We start from the raw sequence: 22,062 nt of genomic DNA, 5'->3' as shown, positions 1-22,062 counted from the left end.
TATTCCAGGGATGGCGAGGCACTGCCACCAAGGCCATCCTGGCACAGCGTGTGGTGATGTGCCACAGCCACTGCCATCTTGGCACAGCTGTGGCCAGCCATGCCTGCCTGGCCACCCCTAGCCAGCTGCACCGAGGGCAGAAGGGTGGTGGTGGCATCTTCTTCCCAGCACCCTGTATGAAGAGAGGCTTTAACAACACCAGCACTGCGGCAGCCACCACTGCTTGCTTACTGGTGACGGGGCCACCTGGCCAGCAGTGGAAGCATGGTGAGCAATCCCCTGATGTGGAACCTAGACAAAATCAACTTCTTGGCACTGCGAGATCCTGCAGGAATCTTTGAATTGGTAAAACTTGTTGGCAATAGTACCTATGGCAGCAGTTTTTCTTCTAGTCAGAGAAGAGAAGGAAGTGAGGACATGATGGAGAACATGAAGGCACCAAGGTCAGTGTATAAAGAGGAAGAGGAAGTGCTTCAAGCACCAGAGCCAAGAGTCCTCTGCAGGCCATGGTGAGGACCATGGTGAAGCACCTGCGCCCCTGCAGCTCATGGGAATCCACAGGGAATGCAGAGACCCACCCGCAGCCCATGAGAGGAGCACTCACACCAGAGGGGGTGGATGCTGGAGAAAGCTGTGATCCAGTGGGAGATCTGGGGGAGAGAGAAGGCCCCTGCTTACAAAAATGGAGAGAGACAGAGGGCCTTTTCTCCCAAACTAAAGCAGCCTATCCTTGAAGGACCACCACGTGGATGAGTGACACACGCTGCACCAGGTTTTTGAAGACTGTTTTCCTGTTCGAGGGACCCCAGGGCATAGCAGAGAAAAGGTTTCTCTCCTTGAGTGAACAGAAAAAGATCTCAGGTGATGAACTGACCAAAACCCCCATGCCCTGTCTTCCTCTGCTGTTGGTGGGAAAGAGGGAGGGGCTGGGGGGAAAAAAGGTGTTTTAAAGGCTTATTTTACTTTTCATTATCCTCCTCTGACTCTGTTAATAAAAAATGTACCTCATACCTTTAAATTTGAACCTGTTTTGTCCTTAGAGTGTTTTTTCTCAGCTCTTAACTCATAAACCCTTGGTTTATTTTCTTTTTCCCCCCGCCTTCTGCCCGACTGTAGCAAGAAAGAGTGAGTGAATGGCTTTTGTGAATGCCTGGTGTTTGGCCAATGTCAAACCACAACAGTGACCTATAGGAAAAGCATTCAAGAAAAATATCCTTGGAGTTATTCAGAAAGAGGGAGAAATATTAACACTTGAACAGGCAGATAAAACAATATAGAAGTTTGGATGGCAACATTTTCTCCCTCCTTTTGTTCTTCCCCATCTGGGACTGAGTTCTCAGTACACATGGTTAAGGCAAGCTGTGAAAATTTATCCACATTCAGGTTATACAATTACTCCAGTTATGCTAATTGACCCAATTTTGGAACTTATATTTCTTTCCTTATATAGTTTCCTACAAAACATGTCAGGTGTGAATGGTATCACTTTACAAATCCATAGGTTTGCTGCAGGCAGGAAGAAATCTTGGTTAGAGTATGGTGTTAGTAACATGGGGGTCATGGCCTGGATCTCCTTTTTCACCACTCAAGGGTTGGACTCAGTCTTTGTGGATCCCTCCCAACTCAGAATATTCTGTGATTCTTCTATTTGCAACAATATTGATGGGCAACGGAAGATTGAATAGACAGTAAGGATTGTTTATTTTAAAAGAGAAAAGATGGGAGGAAAATCACAGGGGTGACCATATCAGAAAAGAAATATTTGAATCTCTGAGTTAAGTTGTTGAGTAATTGTTGCCGCTGAAGATGAATAGATCACATGGATACAGGTCGAGGTGTGGTGAAAGGAAGAGCAGAGTTTATTTTTCCTCCCAGGATTTATAGGCTTCTGACCACGGCCAGGGATTGGATGGTCAGGATAACACTTTCCCACTGCACTGGCCATGAGAGATGCCCATCACAAGACATGTAACAGAAAGAATGTACACATATCTATGTTTACAGTTACTGTCCTGGGAAAGTCCTTAGAAAACTATGTTAGCAAGCTCAGAAGCTGAGTTTTCAGGGCGACAAGTAATGACTCACTATGTGATAGAAAACCCTGTGTGCTTTGAAAGTATATCTCCAAGGCATCTTGCTGTTTAAATGATGATGGGAACTGTGTGGGATATTGTCTTGGATGAGAAACATTTGGTGTGTAGGGAGGTTTCAGTAAACAGGACATAGTAGGAGGTGGCAGTGATAAAATGCACCCTTTCAGAGCTGGATGTCTGTTTTTAATTAAGTATCGTTCTTGGGAAAGAAAGTGTTCAGCAGCATCATTTCACATCAGTATTACCAGTGGCTTGTGTACCACCATATCCCCTTCTAGCAGGTACACAGAGTCTAAGGGCTCCCCATCCTCTGGAGTATAAATTGAGTAGAGGGACCTAGCTGAAATAGAGATTTAAAAGGTTTGGTCTAAGGAACATAGCCTGCTTCCTGTACTGCTGATGGTGAATGATCATTCCAGTTTGTAAGCAAACGAATTGCATTATTATTATTATAATACATATCTGAGGGGGGAAAAAGTGCAGTATAAGGCACCAAAAATGATAACATTTTTAGTGGTAATCTGATTCTGAAAGTCTATTCAATTATTTTGCATTTTGATGTTCCCTTCTGAGGAAAGCATCTGTAAAAGAAGCCTGCCACCTGTACAGGAGTCAAAGGGACAGATACGGCAAGCCAGTGGCAGTGGGCTGTGAGCCCCATGGGAGCATAAACTGGGAGCCCTGTGCCCAGACATGGTGGCACCACCTGCACTGCTGCTCTGGGCACATTCTGCCCCATCCATGAGGATGAGAAAGCATACATAAGAACTTCCCAAGAATTTCTGGCTCCTGTACATAATAGTGTGGCACAAAAAAATAGTGAAGACACCAGCTTCCTAACATGAAACCAAAATGATCCAAAGGCAAGGACAGTGACTCTTCCAGGTCTGCTAAGGAATGAACAAGAATTTGACTCAATGTCATTCACTTTTATTTTAGTGAGGGAACAACAAGACAGATTTTTATTGTAGGTTAATGTTATCCACTCTGACCTTGATGGAGTTAACGTTGTATGCTACGCATTTAGTGACGTGTTTTAAATGTCAGACCCTGCTTTTGAGAAGCTTGTTTAGACACTACAGGCACTATGATTGTAAGGCTGGTAGCACAAAGATAAGAAAAATTATTTCCCAAAATTTTGATGAACCTTTTCACAGATTCTGTTTAAAATAAAGCCACTTACTTTTCCAACAAAGTTCCAGTATCTTTTCACTTTTCCAAGCACACATAGTGGTTGAGAGGGCTAATAAGTATTTTACAGTTCAGCATGATAATCATATCTGGTTTCTAGTGGTCTCCTCCCCAACAAGTCAAATTACCTCCCCAACAAGTCAAATTACAACAGCCATATCTTAACTATTTAGTTATTCTAGTGCTCTCTAGTATTGACTTGGATTATAATGTTACGTTTTCACCCTCTCCAGCTGTATTAGCTATGACTAAACCATTTCTACAGCACTTGCAAAATATAATAAAAAAGCATTTATTTGGGTATTTAATTTTGTTTTTTAAATTTGCTCAGCATCTTGTAAGATTAAACTGTGGTCAGATCAAAAGAGATGAAAATTATAAAAAAAAAAAAAAAGGGCTTTATTCAGGAATTTCATTAAATATTGCACCCAGCATGTTAGACCCTTCTTATTCTTCCCACAGCTCTTGGAGAGCTCCAGTGCAAAGCTGTAACTGATGATCTACTAGCTGGCTTGTATTTTCTTTCCATTTCTGAGTCCTGTCTAAAGTGGGGAGAGATCCAATAACCTGATGCAGTTTGCCTGGTGCTAAACACTGTTAACAAACTTTGCAGCCATGCTCACACTTCTGGCTAGGGTTCACCTAAACAGGGAAGTAGAGCTTACAGCCAGCAGACTGTATTTTGTCTGCAGTCAGGCTGCAGGTGGCAGGCTGTAAGGCAGGTGCATGCTCGGCATTCCCTGATGCAACACTTCTAGTGAGAACATACCAATCCCTGCAAAATCCTTGCCATGCTAAATTAAGCAAATCCTCCCAATGTGAAATTAGTTATACCAGTTAATGGTATATGAGGTATTCTGCCAACAGAAACACATCTTGCCTCCACCAGTATTGCTGCAACATGCAGTTGGCATAACTGGAAGATTAGCAAGCTTCCTTATGCATGTTTAGCACCTGACACATCCTCTTCTCCAAATGTTATATAGTACAGGATTGTAAGCTTGCTTCATATAGAAAATTATGCATCTTATCTCTAATATTATGGGAAAAAAGTGAAGGAAAGACTGAAGAGCAGAAGGTATGGGTAAAACAGCATATACAACGGTTTCACTTCTCTTGGTCAGATGTTTACTCCTTCCTCTTCCCCCTGAAACAAGCTGTTAATTTTCTTTCCCAGATAGCAGTGCAAGGTGTGGTAAGCCTGAAGGTATGGTTAAGTTTTCCTGTTAATTTAAGCATGTCAGTCTAAATTGCAGTAGTTTCCTGGTCCAGTTTCTTCAAAAAGCTACCACCTTCAGCTTTGCTGCATGCATCATATGCATACCATGCTCAGCAGCTCACAGAACCATCAATTCATAGAATGGCTTGGATTGGAAAGGACCTTACATAACATCCAGTTCCAACCCCCTGCTGTGGGCAGATATTCCTTCCTCTAGACCAGCCGCTCAGAGCCCCATGCAGCCTTGGCTTGAACACTTCCAAGGATGGAGCATCCAGATCTTCTCTGGGCAAGTTGTTTCAGTTCCTCACCAACCTCTCAGTAAATTTCTTTCTAAATCTAATTTCAACCTACACCCTTCAGTTTAAAGCCATTAGCCCATATCCTATCCCTGAAGGTCCTGATAAAAGTTTCCCTGTCTTTCTTTACCAACTTCCTTCAGGTACTGAAAGGCTGCAGTAGTGTCACCCCAGAGCCTTCTCCAGGCTGAACAACCCCAGCTCTCTTAGCCTGTCCTTGCAGGAGAGATGCTCCATTCTTCTGATCATCTTCCTAGGCTTCCTTTGAACCTGGGCTAAAAAGCAGTCCTCCAGTCTGCAACTCCAGAGCCAATACTTTTCAGCCAGCAAAGAGCAGATGTCCATAGTTTCAAGATGGATTTGGATTCTGCTGAAAAACAAGACCATCCCTAATGTGATATTAAACAAAATGAGAATGTAACTTGAGTTACACACACACACACACACACACACACACACACATACATATATGTATATATTCTTGACTGTATGTGGGGTCTTAGGCTTGCAAACTACATATACCTGTATTTTTATTCACTCATGTATTTAAAAATGGCAGAACCTTGAGAACAAAAATCTAGAGAAACTCTGGTAATCCAATACTTAATCCTGTTTAAATCCATTAAGGAACAGACACAAACCAACAGGAGATCATGGTTAGAAAGTCTCTCACTGTCACACTGTATGCAGAAAGATTAGGTCTCGTATCACTTGTGCTGAAGACAGCTTTTTTCCACTGCTGTACTTCAGATTTCTGTGGCAAATCCTATAAACAAAATTCTACTTAATTTGATTTCCATTTTCATGTCCAGTCCTATTACCTATAGGACTACAGTGCTTGTTTCTAAAACTGAATTTCTGTTATTTTTGCTTTATTGTTCTTTGTAGCAAAAGACTGCTCCACAGAATGAAGTTAGCTGTTGGTTAGCTAAATACCACAGCTATTTCAGTAGATATGGACACAGTGTAAAATGGGAAAAATGTCCCTGCTAGCAGGCATAAAGGATATTTTCAAGTCCTAAATATATGCATGATGATTAACCATGTGCTAGAAAACGTATTTGGAAACTGTGTAACGTGATGAATAGAGCTTTTCCATTGTATTTTTTTGAGAGCCATTGATTTATTGTGAAACAAAATCCCACAAATTTTTGTGAAACTGATTGTCAAAAATACCACATTCCTAACCAAAATGTCTAGCATATACTAATGGTAGGAACACCAGAAACAAGCTAGCTCCAGCAGCTGGAAATTATCTCCCATGTCACACACTGCACCAAGCAATAGCTGGGTTTTGGTTCCTCACATTAAGAAATCCATACAGAATGTTTTGAAGTGGAATATGTGAAAACATGATATTAACAATTTCAGTGTCCCAAGATTCAAAATAATGCTAAGAAAATAAGTTACTAGATAATTCTAGAAATAATGGCACATAGGAGGGAAAAAAATCCAACCAAACAAAAAAAAAGCCTGGAAAGATATTTTCACTTTTTTACAGGAACAACTGGATGGACGGAGTGATTCCATATATAAGAATTTATTCAACCTGATAGATACAGTTCAAAATACTAAAATGGGATTTCTTCAATAAACTGAACAATGCAAAGGATTTGTGTGAAAAAAGTTTATTTGAAAAACACTCAACAACTATTATTAAGAAATTATTTTTCCCCTCTACATTAACGTATTTACATATTCTATACATATTTATACATATATCTATGCACACACACATACAGAGTTTTAATTTGAATTGTGTATTACTATATTGGATTCATAAAGCTGTGTATTGTACAGCAACTTGGTTTAAAGTTTTGCATTCCTTGGATATAGCAGTCTTTGTCTGCAACTGTGTAAAAATTAAACAATTATAAGATGCATTATCTCAGTGGATTGCTAGTAATTTCCTGTAGACACTGTTATTCACATTAGTAGTCAACGTAGCCCTTCTACTACTAGCAGTAGACATCAACTGGCCACTGCTGTTACTACTGTTAGGATCAAAAGTCTTTTTACAATTGAAGAGACTGAAAAATTGTCTCTGATACTGAGAAGAAGCATAGTAGTAAATAAAGGGGTCAATGCAGCAGCTAATGCTGCTGATAGAAGCACAGAGTAGATAGGCAAAGTAGAGATACTCTAAGCTGTTGTCATATGAAAAATGGATATAATGAATTAAGAGGAGAATATTTGTGGGTCCAAAGCAAGTAACAAAAACAGAAAAAACAGCCACACACAAGAGCAAGGCACGTGTCTTCTTGTTTTGCTTTGCAACAATGGTGGAAGAACTAAGACAGCGGATGATACACACATAACAGACAGTAGAAATTATAAACGGCACGATGAAAAACACAGAAGAGAAGACAGAGAAGAAGTGGAGGTAATAGCCATGAAGTTCGGATTCTCTCAGCACATCGTGGCAGGTAGTTATGTTTAGCCTGGGTATTTCCATTGTTTGCTCTCGTAAGAGAAAAGGTATAACTCCGGTTATTGCTACAAGCCATATGATAAAACAAACCAGTGAGGCACGAGGCAGTGTACGCCACCCCAGGGATTGCATGGGGTACACCACTGCTAAGAAGCGATCAAAGCTTATGCTAGTCATAAGCATTATTGAGCAGTACATGTTGCAGAAGAAGGCAGCAGTGATGAAACGGCACATCTGAGGCCCAAAAACCCAGTCATTTCCAGAAAAGTGATAGACAATCTTAAATGGAAGCACACTTACAAATAGAACATCTGCAAGGGCCAAATTCAGCATGTATATCACAGCTGGCTTTTCGATTTTCATCTTTTTCAGAAACACAAGTATGGCTGTAATGTTCAGAGGGAGACTCAGCACAAGCACTAGGGTGTAAACTGAAGGAACAAAACGGGTCAGCCACGGGCTAGTGAGGTATCTTGCTGTTTGAACTGACATCATTCGTTGTTCATGTAGGAATAATCCAGTCTGATTGGTGGCTCCTGATCCAACTTCCAAGTCATTTTCAATATCACCGTCAGTAGGTACAAGATCAGCCTCTGGACTGGAAGAAATACGCACGGAAAAACTTCTGATGCCTGGTATGCTGCTGTTATTTGGAAAGCCTGAAAAGAAAGAAAGCATTAATAAACCAATATTTAGATGGTACAGGGAAGTGAAAATATCTTTCAAGAAGGAAAGTTAAGATTACATTAGGTAAACAAAATAATAAGGGCAATTTCCGATTCAAAGCACAGTTTGCCCACAGGTCAGCCATTTTATTTTAGCTCTTCCTGCTACAATTTTGGGTAAGATGTCCTCCTTTGTCTCCTATCTCTTAGCTTGAAAGCTTTTATTAGTAACGATTCTAGCTATGCTCTCTTTGGACAACTTTAGCACAAACACAAGAGAGAATTTGCCAGCCTTGAACTGTCTTGGCCACACCCTTCACACATTCTTTAAGAAATGAGATGCTGCCATAGATACTAGTACTCATACACAAAATTCCCACTAGAAGTACTCATCACCAAAATCACAAAAAGTGCAATTAAAACATCATGTTTTTGAAATATTTCTGTGTGCTCTGGAGACATCTTACTCAACCCGAAGGCACCCATCAAGAGAGATGGCAGAGCAGTTTTCAAGGCAGACGTGGATTGACCTTTTGCTTGTAACAGACAGGTAGCCACATATTGTGCTGGAACATTTTCCAAGTTCTATATCCTAACCCACGGAGTGCAGGATAGTGTGCGTCTGCCATACCCCTGGGGCAGGGTTCTGAAACCTACAGCTCCCTCTACAGCAAGGTCTTCTGCAGCATGGTTTGGTAGCTAAGTCAGGACAGGTTATCTCTGTTTTTTGAAATGTTGTAAAACAGGAAATCAGTGCGATAAAACATTAAATCAGCGGCAGGGGGTTATTTATGTAAAAAAATAAAAAAACCCCAGCCAATCAAAAATGCTATCTAGGCATTATTTCAGCAAAGTTGTTTGTATGGAGAAATATTTTGTAAGACTTATCATTTTCAGTTTTGGCTTAATCTGCTTTGGCATAGAGTAATTCAAGTGTACTGTGGGTAGCCAGACGTGAGAAAGTTACAGCTACTCAATTAACCAGTCACCTGTTTGGCTGTGCAATTGATCTTTTGTTGGATCTTAGACAATTAAAATAAAAATGAGGGTGTCTTAGCTCAGATCTGTGAGCTGAAAGTACATGGTAATGATTCACCTGTGTAAAATGCTGCTTGTTAGAAGCAATTACTTGCTCTATAGTAATTGAAACCAGTTTTTTTAACCAAAGCATCTGAGGGAGGCAGATGGCAAAGAGAAGAGTGGCTGCAGCTTTAAGCAGCCAGTTACCTCCCTTTGTGCACAAGCAGTGAGAGAAGGGCCCTATCCAGCATGGATTTTTGTGAAATTCAAACTAGAATGTGGGGGGAGATCAGAGGACTGGTAAGGCAATTTAATGATTTTATTTAGAGGGGCTGTGCTTTATGTACCATGCTGTGTCACAGCAGCAGCATTCTAGGGGCAGAGGAACAAAAGGGAAGTGTTTGAGAGAATAGTTTTCATATGCAAAGTGACTAGATTGCAACCTCTGCTGGTAGCTGGGAGCTTGTTACAGAGACTGTAGTAAGAATGATGTAGTTTGAAGCAGAAATGACAGAAAGTACATGAGATTTGGTGATTGCACAGAAGGGCACTAAACACATTTATACAAGGGTCTTTTCTGTCTTTTTAAAGAGCACAAGAACAGCAGGCTGAGCTATAGAACTTTAATATGTAACACTTCTTTGTAAATTTAGTCCAAGCAGTTGGATGGCTCAAAGAGTCAGCTCCCAGTAGCTGGCAGTTAAGTTGCAGAACAAGTCCTTTTGTATGACGCCTCTACCTTCAGCTGGTGGCTGACATCAAAGAGTTAGGAGATTTTCTGTATTCAATGATCACTGCAATAGAAATATGTCACAAAGGACACCACTGGTCTTCATCTCTTTTGGGAGGATTATAACAATACTTGAATTAACACCCCCTCTCCCCAGATTTCTTACACCCAGAAGTTAGTTTCCATGGTGAAGACATCAATAAAAGTGAGGAAAAATCTGTACCTATAGTATCTCCAGTACACACAAGTTTTATGAATTTAAGACTTTGATTTCCAAACCAGAAAATTACTGAAAGAGAAGACAATGATAATTGTCCCCCAAAGGTCAACATGTCCTTCTTGCTTTCTCCACCACTGTAGAACACTGTGGAGAACCAGACAAAAAGGTGACATGGTTCCATGTGAGGAATGCATGTTTTTGGGAACACAAGATATAAACAGACTTGAACAGAGAGAGGGTAAAGCCTGGAGTTAAGAACTGGGTTGCTAAGATTACCACTGCATAACATGGTAACTGAGGCACTAGCACCTCTCTCATCTCAGTATCCCTGAACTTTGAAGGAGGTGAGCTGTGCAGTAGTTTCACACTTTTGAGAACTAGCAAGCCAACCCAATCACAGTCACTCACCCTTAATAACTAAGGTTAAGTCTCTTAGTGCAGATGCCATGGGTGATAACCTGACCCACTTCTCGTTACAATTGAGAACAATATAAAAATATGTCACATGAAAAACATGCTATGATTGGTACAGGTACCTTTTACTGACGACCAGACGTTGTCTTAGCTGTTGCTTATAGTTAATTGAACATGGCTAATAATTTTAATTACATCCTGAATTCTTGGAGATATCTTACTTACAAGTTTATTAGATGAAAGGATCTGGATCTTTTTTATCCAGTTTTACTCCATTACAGAAATTTTCTAAAAATAGAATCCTATTACAATAAATCAGAACAAAAAATTATAAATAATTTAAGTTTAGTTAAAATTCTGTGGAACAATATTCTAATTTGGTGAAAACTATTCACTTTGTACGTGTTCTTTGTATAAGCAAAGGCTTTCTAAGAGCTGAACTCAACTTTCATTTTGTTAACATCACCTCCATGCTGACTCCTGTTCTCAATCCATGTCCCCATCTTGAACTTAGATTACATGAGGTACTACTTGCAAGCCAGCTTTGTGGGAAAATGTAACGAGGCATCATACCTGCTATTTCTGTACTACTTGATAATATAAAGAATAATGACGTAAACTTTCTTGATGAAATTAAATTTAATTTGAAAGCTTGACAGCCATGTATAAGTTCTTATCCTTTACCAAGCTGCTTGTATGACAGTGTCTGCATAATTCTAGGAAAAAAAAAAAAATGCTCTCCATACTTTCTGAAACAGAAAAGAAGACAGATACTCTCCTGAGGTTTTGTATTCCTTTTGTGCCAGTGTTTATATGAAAAAGATAGAGACATATTCACAGAAGGGAAGAGGATGAAATCATGTCATATTATTTCAAAAGATCGTAATGAACTGTCACAGCAAACAAAAAGGTCAGTATGGGAAAGAGGCATTACATTTAAACTGGGTTAGTACAAGACTGCCAATATACAGTAGTTCTACAGAAAAGGTTTTGAAACTACTGATAGCTACAACTACACCAGAATGTGTGAAATTATTTTTTCTAGCTGGTTTCAAGCTATAGATACCATTTGTCTAAAACATATTTCACTACAGCTTAATTATTTTTTATAATTAAAATAATCTGTTAGGAAAACAGAAGTAAAGACCTGTATAATGATCACAAATATTCAAAGGGTCATCTTATTTTTCTAGGCAGTCATCCAGTCCTTTTGGAAGAAGTCAAGCTTGGTTGATTTCTACTTTTATAACAAATAGTAACTCTGTCGTATCAGCAATGAGAATAACTGCTCTGTCAAAATACCTATAAAATTTAAACAGGTATGAAAGAACAAGATTAGTAAACTATGAACAAAGAAACAGTAGGATAAAGCACCGAGGTTTTGTCCTTGTGGTATGTGTAGTCAGGACACTGAATGATAAGCAGACTTTTCTTTGCCTCCAACAAGTACTTCAAAAGGCAAAAAATTACAAAGAATCAGTATGACACACAAGTTGCCCAAAGTTTTCTTTTAGTCCCTGTGATTTTTTCATCAGTTCTCCAACAAGGACATAGAGAAATTATGTAGAAAGCTCAGCAAGTTTGTGATTGTTTAATTTTAACAATCCACAATGTGCTATTTTATATCAAGTATAAATTATATAAAGTATATAAAATTTTGTTCATCTCACAATTAGTATACACATATGCTGCTTACCCTGACTTTTTTTTTTTAAATACAGAGATATGTTGTGATTTCTTTTCATGTCTACTTTCATATGCAAGGGACTACTCTGCATACCACTCTGTGAAAGAATTAGACAGCAAAAATACAACAGCTTTAACCAATCTTAAAGAGCACTCTTGAGCTCCACAACAAGCCTGAAAAATATTTCTGTCAGCCTTAAGTATGGACAGAATGTTACAAGCCAGCAGACTTTATATCCCAAGGGATATCTTTGTGATGTGAGACACTAGAGAATAGGCTCCTACATAAGCCAGTTAAATATCTTCCCTGTGCCTGATTTCTGGGCATTACTGGTGACAGCTGCATACGAGCTTATAACAGATAGGTTTCTTTTATCTGTGCTTAGTATAAGTCCAAGTAATAAGCATCTAGAATCTAAATTACTCAATGGCCCATAAATTATGCATGTGAAAGCAGACTGTGAAGTGCATGCCAGACACATCAATGAACAAAATAAGACACAATCTTGTAGGAGTTATGACAGTTATTTGCTGTAAAAAAAAAATTAAACTGAATTTTTATGAGTTTACATCTCCATTTATACAGAATTAATTATTAGATTACACAACTGATGTAGTAGCAATCTGAACACATTTTCTTGAACTATTGTTTTCTTCAACTGGGTGTCTGCTCCTTTTTGCTTTCCTTTCTTATCTCTTTAACTATATATGCTGGCTACAAACAGTAACATCTATCTATCTTGCCAGCAGTGTCCCAAGGCAGGGAAGTCTAGACAAATTCAGACCTCAACAGCACCTGGGCAGATAATCAGTAGGCACATAACACCAACCTACTGCCAAAACTAGTGCTTTTTCACCTGCCCAAAGGTCAGTAATGCTCACGTCAGTAATGTGGTAACTGTGCATAGTGAAGGATGGGGGAAAAGCAGGAGAAAAGCTGCAGGCCAAGGCCAGAGAAGACCTCAGGACACAACAGTGCATGGACAACAGGAACCAAGTACATTGTGGTAAAAACAAGAAAGGTTATCTAGGACAGTGGGGAAATTACATTATTACGATGGGAGTGAGCACAAGAAGAGCAGAAGACATATTCAGATGATGGTGTTTTGTTAGTTCTGTTGTGCATGAAGCAACTGGAAGAACAGCACCCAACAGTGAAATCTTTCCTAGCATTAACATGTATAGTATCTTTTACACCACCACTCCTTTTCTTAAAAAGGTATTTTCCTTAGGCTTTCCATATGAACATGATTTCAACAGCTTCATTCCCACTTGTCCTTGTGCCAAAAAGTTGTCTAGCAAAAATTACTTGCCCTCTTTGATGCTTCCCTCCCAGCACAGTTACAAACACTAGGTGTATCCCCTTTTAGTTTAGCTCAGTAGTCGAAGTGTGCTATACTCTGAAATTTCCTCTTAGCTGCTCATCCAATCAGCTGTTTAACATACGTAGGACCTGAGGCTTTACTGCAGGCCATCTCATGGGACTAAGTTATTTCTACAGCAGCACTATCACCACTAGCTGACTGAAAAAAATCTTAAACTGAAGCAAGCAAAATAGTAATAGCAAAAAAAACCCCGTGCTAATCTCTAAATGTACAATCCTTTGTACTGCTGTACCTCTACCGTAAGGTGTGAAGTTACATGCATGCATGTCTTCTCTCACCTTCCTTACCTCAGCATCTCCATCGTCCAACAAGCTCGGAGCTGGACGGATCCATGAACTCATCAGTCAGAGTGCTGATGTTGCTATTAATTAGTGAAATAACCTCGAAACTCATCTGTCTACTTGGGGTGGATATTCTTAACTATTTTGTGTTGGCAGGCCTTCCGAGGTTTGCACCGCCTAGAGATTCAGCCGTCATTCCCTCGTCTTACGTTGTTAATGAAAAGTTAAGAGAATCCAGCAGAGAGAGAAGTCTCGCCGATCTGGTCCGTTCCACTACCACCTGCTACTGCCTGCCCGCCTCCTTAGCTACGGCGTCACCCCAAGCCATCCTTCACCACCAAGAACAGCCTCTCCTCGCCGCTGCCATCAGCACAAAGAGCCCAAGAAAACTCGGCCCGAGCTCGCACTAAAGTCCCCAAGCAGGAGGCGCACGACCCGGCTACGTGTGGCCCCACGGTGCTATGCCTAGGACGGGTTCTGACGATCCGCGGTTCTGGGAAGATGCGGCCGCCAGGCCCCCGGCCGGCCCCCGCCTCCCCGCGGACCCACCTGGCCGGGGCGGCGGGCAGCACAGCAGCGCCAGGGCGCACAGCAGCGCCCGGGGCCGCATGGCCGCGCGTTCCTTCCCGCAGTCCGTCCGTCCGTCCGTCCGTCCGTGCGGGCAGCGCGGGGCTGGCGAACGCAGCGCACAGAAGGCTGGGGCTGGCGAAGAGCCGCAGCAGAACTTCCTCCAGCCGCAGGGAAGGGGCTCGGCGGCAGGGGAGGAGAGAGCAGGGGAAGGAAGGGGAGGGGAAGGCGCAGGGACAGCGCCCGCCGCCCCCGCGGGACTCAGAGCCCCGGCAGCCGCCCCCGCGCCCCGCTGGGACACGGGAAGCGGTGGCGGGCTCGGGCGGGGTGAGAGGTCAGGAGCTCTGGAACAAAGGGTTCTGCTCGAGGAATTATCCTAAGCTAAATTTGCCAAATTTGCAGTCCGAATGCCTCACGGGAGCAGTTCCAAGACCAGATGAAATGGCTGCATTACTCATAGCTGAAAGATCACGCTGGTTCAGAAAAGCTCCTTACAGTCGATGTACTTCGTATAAAGGAGATGGCGTCCAAGCTTGCCTGTCTGTGTTCAGTAAACTGCTCTACAAACACAGGGGGGCTACCCAAGAGTGATTCATTGCCCAGCTCCGCAGCCCTGTCTGCCGTCCAAAATCCCCGAGAAAGTGGTGCCACCCCCCAGTCCAGTGGCATGTGCGAAAGCTTGTGCACTCCTTTAGAGATGCTACTGTATCAAGAACCTACATGAAGGCTGTATAGGAAAATTTTCTGGTAATTTTGCAGCTATTATTTAATGCTTTGCTTTAAAAATACGCCAGTGTTTTTATCCCTTTGTTTTTATAAAGCCTGTAAGACAGTCAGAAGCTTTAAAGTGGACACTGGCTTGCTAGGGTGTCCTATCCATGACTCAACTGTATCCAGCAGTACAGACAAAAAAAGGTAAGGAGGGGAAGGCTGATTTTAACTTGCTTATATGTATGAAGTGCCTTTATTACTGCAGAAACACTGACCTTTGTTTTTAATGGAGAATAAAAATTATGGAAAAAGAATTTCCCTAATTATAAGTACTGGTTCTCAGTAAGTTCTATGTCTCTATGGTGCTCCTCTGACAGTGCTAGTTATAGCATGGTTGAAGCTGACTCCATTTGTATAGAGCAAGAAATAAATACAAGTTTTACATCTAGCCAGCCTTTCTACAGCTCTTATCAACCTCCACGCTGTAGGGAACTTAGAAAAAATGCCTTATACTTAAGTGAATTAATCATCTGTCTAGAAAATACTTTAATCAGATTTAATTGTTTCATCTGGGAAGAGAAAGTGAAGCTATTATTGGTCATTTCTGTGGTCTCACAGTTCTATAAACATAAACTCATAACTTTGTAAACCCAAAGTAGAACTGAACTAAAACAGGTAATTGTAAAAATTACTCAAGTTCTCAAAAAAAGCAGATATTGCCATTTCTTACATTTCAAGAAGACTTAACCAGTGGGCCTGAGTGCTTGAGGAATATATTGATTACAGAGTTTGTGAAACATATGAAGAAAAACTCAGATTGAACCTCCAGGAAGTATTTTAGTCACCGACATTAGAAGCAGTCATAGGGCTATGCCCTTTCATCTTTGTAACCTAGTTACTATAAACAAGCAAGTGAATGAAACCCATGCTTTTTAAATTTTACATCCCCATATGAAAACCAAATTTAAGTTTTGTATTGTGTAGTTTTGTGAGTCAACTTGCTCCTTCCTCTCAGAGGTGAGCAGGTTACCTACTCTGACAGAGGTGAAGAGTTCATGACTTCCAAATCTTTAGTTTTTAATTCTACTTCTTGGACTTTTATCAGAGTTTTGGGTTTTTGAAGAGCCAAACTTCATTCCCGCTAAACACACTAAGTCTACCAAAGAAGACTGCACCTATCTAGTGAAACTCCCTCATGGATTACTGTTTGTGGAAGGAGATCTTCCTTGCTGCTAATACATGGATTACCCTGGTGTGTGTCAGAGGTGGATAGTTACTGCTGAAAGATCAGCGTGGAAACATACCTCAAGCAGGGAAATCAAGTCATCTGGATAGAGGGTTGTGTATCTAGTTAGAAACTTTCTGAAATCTCATAACTGTCAGTGTTTGGATTTTCTGGGAATGAGGTTGTTCTACTCCTCTATTCTCTAAAAAGAAAGACTGACAGCTAAAGGAGGTCTGCAGATCAGCGCAAAGTGAAACAGAACAAATCCATTGCTAGTGTTGGTGTTCCTGTCTGCCTGGCCTAAGCAGAAGGATGTTGTTCTGCAATTCTGTGGGTACTTTTGTATCTTCAGAGGCCCTTGAAAATGGAGAAGTTCCAAAATAAACTAAGTTAGCTGCCAAGCACTCTTAGTCAACTTTAAAGGCATGTGACAGAAAAATGCAGGCCACGGGGTTAACAGACTGAGACTATTGCCTATTTTAATTTCTTTTCACTACCATGAGTTAAGGAGGACAAAGTTGAGAGATAGGAAAGGAAAGATGCAGTTCCTCTGGTAGTGACAACTGATGCATAGGCCCTATTTAGTTGTACTGGCTTTTTTTCTCAGCTTTTGCACCAGCAATGAAAGTCTTTCCACACCACCACTGCATGATTGAAGCTGGTTTTAGCAAGGCCTTTCTAATGTCGAAGTCCCCACATTGCATCTTACAGTAGCCTCTAAAAAGCCTTTCTTTTTTGTTGTACTTAGTAGCTGTCAGCAGCACTGGGTGGTAACAGAATCACTTTTCTCGTTTGTGTGTACTTCGTACTACCATCAGTCTTACATGTAGGTAGAAACCATTGTGGTCAGTCCTGTTTAGCAGGGTTCATATTATTGTTCAGTGACTAAAGGCCCTAAATGGAACTAGCTAATTAAGGAAAAAAAGCTTAAAAAGGGGTTTAAAGAAACTAAATAGGAATTACTCTTTGGTGTGCACTAGAAAGAACAGGAAGCCCAGGAAATGGCTGGAAAAGGGGCATCCTGGCACATAGACTGTACCATTCGTGCTTGTCATTACGTGGGGACCAAAGAGGCTTTTCTAAGCTTGCCTACTCCAGGAAACAACTGAGGAATGTGCTATTTGCATTAGAACGAGGCAGGTACTAGATGTGTCAAGTATATCACACAAAATTGCATATCCAGGAGTGAGTTACTCCCAATAAAGGCAGTGGGCTTTGTCATTTCTCACCAGCACAGCTCCAGGATTTTTACACATTACCTCAAGAATCTGTTCTTAGGAGCAACATCACAGCTGTGGCAGATATAGTGCCCAGCTAGAGTTTGTTAAAAATATAGACTTTAGTCAAGTCTGTTGCAAATAAAAAGGGGAACGAAAGATCAGGAATTTAATTAATATCCAAGTCAAATTCACTTCGCTTCTTTGGCGAAGATTCACTGTTTTCTCTTTTCTATCCAGCTATTTCAAGTGAACCAGGGTATCAATACTGCGGCATATATGTCATATTAAAATGGCTTATACATAATCAGAAGTAAAATAGAACCATGTAGTAGTTTTTTAATCCTTTAATTAGGGATATTAACTGTTTTAAAGTATTCATGCGTTCAAATTTAATGTCATGCATAAATTAATATCTCTGGCAAATGCAATAATTTTTTCAGCTTGTGTAACACCACAGATCAGTTAGTATATCAGCTGAGCTTGTAATCCATGTATCTGCCACTGACTTAACAATGTTCTATTCCCTTAGCAGAGTTAATACTTATTTAATATTTGCATTTTTAATTCATTCCAGAATGTCTCACTGTCTATCTTTTGAAGTGTTTATCACAAGAAAAGTGAGAGAAGGAAGTATTTTCTGTTGGTCACATTACCTATGTCACAAACTTTTGCTCTGTAGGTATAAGTGATAGTTCCTAAGCAGAATCATTATCACATTCAATGGCATAAAGGTCATGAAGTCTTCGCTGCCGAGCAGCTTTCCCCAGGTGTACTGAGGACACTCAGGCTTAATTACATGCACTTTTATAAACACACTGAAAGAAATTTTTTCAATTACCATCTAGATCTAAGCTTTAGTAATTCCTTGAAATAAAATTTAGGGACCAAGCCAGTTTAATTAGGTAATGTTTATTTTACATAGAACAATCTCCAAAGAATATTTTAAAAAACCAATCTAAATACTGATTTTATTGCATTTATTTTCTTACAAAAAAAAAAAAAAAAAGACAGACAGGCACAATTTAGGTATTCAAATACTTCAAACTGAACAACTGTTCGCTATTCAGATTTCCCCAATACCACTCCAAAGGCTGTGAAAGTAGAAAATGTCATTTTGCACGAGGCAGTAGTGCATTTAGTAGGAATGAATCGTAAAATACATTTTTTTGAAGAAAGTTGTTATTGTCGCTTTAAAATTACCTATAAAATTTTTTGAATTGCACAATAAGTTTGCTTTGCAATTGACAACTGCCACAAAATAGGCCTAGTATGTAACTAAATATTTGCTCAAACTATCCCTTAGAAACAAATTAGGTTTTCTTTTGGTAAATACTTGAAGTCTAGTATCAACTATATTATGTATCTGAGGTAATTTCAAAATGTTTCAATAGGAGGAGGTTTATATATTTAACTAAATTCAATTTCTGCCTACCTTAAAATCTACACAATAGCTGTATGTCCTAAAGAATATTTTGATTTGAAAGTACCAACACCAATGAAATCTGGAACTGTTTAAATAAATCAATTTCTTGGTTTTCTGTTTTGTTACCAATGCTGAAAAGGCACTGTGTACATTCTTCTGAACATTTGGTGTTTTAGGGTGTGTTTTTAAAAGTTAACAAGCATCAAATGACAAACTTCAAATGTTTATAAGCAAAAAATACTGAATAGACTTCCCACTGATTGATGAAGCCCGTGATATCTGAGAGTACTCATTTTCCATAGAACTTCTTATTCAACAAGAATATGAGCAAATTCACATTCACTTTAGCTTTATCAAACATTTTCATTACAGCCACACCTTCATACTGCATCTGAAGCAAATCCTGAAATGAGAAAAAAAATCATTAATGTCTGTATGAAAACATACCTTACAGTAACAAGATGTGATAAAATATCACCAGTTCCAGGTTCTTCATAACTTAATTGCAAGCAACAATTTGGGTACACATAGAAAACATTACAACCCTAAGCTGCAGATGGTCAATAACTGCAAACCAGAAAAAATACTGTTTTATGTGTATTTCCATTTTCTTTTAGTGTTTCCTGCTTGGCACTGAACTAATGTGGTTGATTTCATGTAGTTGCCTCAAGATAAACATTAATTCAATGCCCATGCCCGGTGTTCTGTAGAATTTATATAGTTATTCTCCACATGAGCTGCTGCTCTGTACTGATTGACTGGTTCATGCATACATGTGAAAAAAATACTGGAAAAGTTTGTAGTTTCAGGAAATGCAACAGCAGCTATATAGCAAAGTAACAAAATTCAAACCTGGAAGTGGAGCTGCACTTTTTCCATCTCAACTCCTAAAAATCTTGCTTTGATTTCAAAGTCACCCACTTCTTCTCCAGGTGTGATATCAAACATCACGTTCTTAAACCTTGAAACGAGAAAGGTAGTTGAATACATAGGCTGTGCAATTTCATATAATCCAGCGACAATTTTGGGGAAAAAGTCTGCAGGATACAGAACTTTGACCACTAGCAGTGTTATTGGTGTCAAAAGAATCACTCTATCCCTCCCTGCACTTCACTCCATGCAGTGTCTTAGAGATTTTCTGTTCTACTGGTAGTATGAAATACATACTGAATTCTGAAGTCTTTTGTATTGGAGAAACAATTCCCCAAAAAAAACCCACCCCAAAAAGACCAACCAAACAAAAAAACCCAACCTACCAACCAAAACCAAACTAACAAACAAAAAACTCAACAAAACACCCAAAAAAAACAACAACAAAAAAAAAGGCTTTGGGAAGTTCAGTGAACAAATCGGATCAAACATCTAGTGGATAGAAACAGGACAGCCAGATTTTACTTCTGCCATGCTCAAGTGTCTCCTTTCAGGTATGTATTTGCTTCATCTGACTTCCTCTACCTGAGGAATCCACTTGGAAAAAAAAAAAAACAAAAAACAAGCAAAAAAACTCCCAACCAACCAAAAATACCTTTTCCATACAGAAGGTGAATGGGAAGGTGCAAAGAATAGAAGACTTTCACTACCACAGCCTCAAAATGGAAGACTACAAAGGGATGCTAAACATACATTCACCCTGCTATAGTGAGGAAGAGCAGAAAACCTGGGGTTTACTAAGTTATTTGAAAGTGACCGGTCAATATATGAAAAAAAATTGCTACAACTGCTAAAAATGTGGTCTGTAGTGATCCAGGCCAGGTCCATTGGTCTGACCTGGGAAGCCACAACTTTCCCAGAGAGAGCAGTCCCGTGAGAGAGCCTTCAGAGGGTCTCTGGTGGTCCCTGGCCACCGAGTAACCTCTGCAAGGGGCAGCCTGTGGCTGCAAATGATTTCAGCTCAGTGATTTTAGCTCTGCCTGTGAGGTTATTCCATGTCAGCTCAGAGACAGAGAGACAGGAGTGTTATGCGGCGATTCCACAGAGATGGCTTTACTGTCCAGCAGCTCTGAGAAGGGTAGCCAGGGACAGCAGCTCCCTGCTGAACTGGGCAGAGGCCAGGGTTTTATGGGGGAAAGCCAAGGTGGTACCAGGGGGGAAAACCAATGGGTTACAAAGGATCAGTATAGTCACCAAGCATGGTGGGATAGCTCACCATGACAAAAGAGGAAGGTCCCATCTAAGGGGTGTCTCGATAAGCTTATCACAGCTCTCTCAGGAGCTTCATTCCTCAAAGGGGAAGCCTTGGCAGGCTGGCCTGCCTCCACAGTGGCCATTAATAGTAAGCCTGGTGCCAAACTTGTACTTGTCCGTGTGCGATGGTGCTAGGGTTGGCTTGTTAAAATATTTTCCCAAGGTAGTCATTGAGCAAGGTACAAATTGAAAAAATTAATTACGACAATTAGACTGTAGCATCCTTCTGAAAGCACAAGTCTGAGGTAATTTTAACTGTGGCACAGGAAATTGTTAAGATCTCTTTTATCAAAATCCAGGGCCCTTCAGAAATCGTTGATTAGAAAATGCTCAGAATTGTTTTGTACTGCACTTACTGATTGGTTTGAAGATCTTCAATTTCTAGGATGACACCTTTTTCATGCAGTCTTGCAGCTGTGTACTTTAGTGAGGTCTGTTTCAGCTTTTTGCTTCCCTTTGCCTCCTCTTTTCCATCTAATTTAATTGACCTCCGTGAATTTCTGGAAAGAGAACAAGAAAACTGGCTTTTGGTGTGTTTGTCAGATCCTTAATACTCCAGCTACTCTCCTATCCATATTTAACTACACAATATTTAACAGCCCAAAAAAATCTAAGAGTTAGAGGAATTTTTAGCATGCAGTGAATCATCTAAATGTCTTGCCAATGATTTTGGATCATTTTTAGTGCTTCTTTCAATTCTATTGTGAAATGCAATTCTGATCCTAAAGAGTCCACAATCCGCAGTTTAAAACAGCGGTTTGTAAACTTAAGGTGACGTAAATGGTAAATACTCTGTAATTAATTTTTGTATCAATGAAGAGTGCACTAGGAAAGTTCCTATTCATGTCAGTAAAATGTTTTCATTTTGACACTTTGGTAGCATCGGTAGGGGGATTGCTTTCAAGTAACTGCATCATACCTAAAAGGTAAAATTGTTTAGGCATTTATTTTCCCCTTTTCCATTCTAAAGACAAACCGCAAACATTTTAAAAAAGGAAGAAACCAATAATTACTTCCCAAAGCTTCATGACCTCCAAGCATGCAAATGGATCTCCAAGTAACACCAATTAAATGTATTGAAAACATATATACATTTCA

General features: G+C 40.1%; 2 protein-coding genes across 5 annotated transcripts in view; both read right to left on the bottom strand.

The window, feature by feature from the left end:
• Positions 1-6,414: 6,414 nt before the first annotated feature.
• Positions 6,415-14,472, bottom strand: F2R (coagulation factor II thrombin receptor). 2 transcript variants are annotated; one of them, XM_058827592.1, is made up of 2 exons: positions 14,184-14,472; positions 6,415-7,892 (listed from the first exon to the last, which is right to left on the bottom strand). In XM_058827592.1, exons 1-2 carry the CDS (start codon positions 14,242-14,244, stop codon positions 6,691-6,693), a joined length of 1,263 nt encoding a protein of 420 aa, XP_058683575.1. In that variant the 5' UTR covers positions 14,245-14,472; the 3' UTR covers positions 6,415-6,690. The 2 variants fall into 2 exon arrangements, with proteins under 2 accessions (XP_058683575.1, XP_058683576.1); XM_058827593.1 differs by lacking the exon at positions 14,184-14,472 and adding an exon at positions 13,641-14,085.
• Positions 14,473-18,238: 3,766 nt separating this feature from the next.
• IQGAP2 (IQ motif containing GTPase activating protein 2) overlaps positions 18,239-22,062 on the bottom strand; it is a 127,340-nt gene continuing 123,516 nt past the window's right edge. For 2 of the 3 annotated variants that reach the window (XM_058826276.1, XM_058826277.1), the window contains 3 exons: positions 21,321-21,464; positions 19,633-19,741; positions 18,239-19,183 (listed from right to left, as the gene is read on the bottom strand). In XM_058826276.1, coding sequence (XP_058682259.1) covers positions 19,070-19,183; positions 19,633-19,741; positions 21,321-21,464 — 367 coding nt within the window. In that variant the 3' untranslated portion in view covers positions 18,239-19,069. The remainder of the gene's footprint in view (positions 19,184-19,632; positions 19,742-21,320; positions 21,465-22,062) is intronic. The other variant, XM_058826278.1, reaches the window with a different exon arrangement.

Source organism: Poecile atricapillus, chromosome Z (genome assembly GCF_030490865.1).
Source record: "Poecile atricapillus isolate bPoeAtr1 chromosome Z, bPoeAtr1.hap1, whole genome shotgun sequence".
Lineage (NCBI taxonomy): Eukaryota > Metazoa > Chordata > Aves > Passeriformes > Paridae > Poecile > Poecile atricapillus.
The sequence above is the reverse complement of the archived record's forward strand: the minus strand, read 5'-3'. Positions and strand labels throughout refer to the sequence as shown.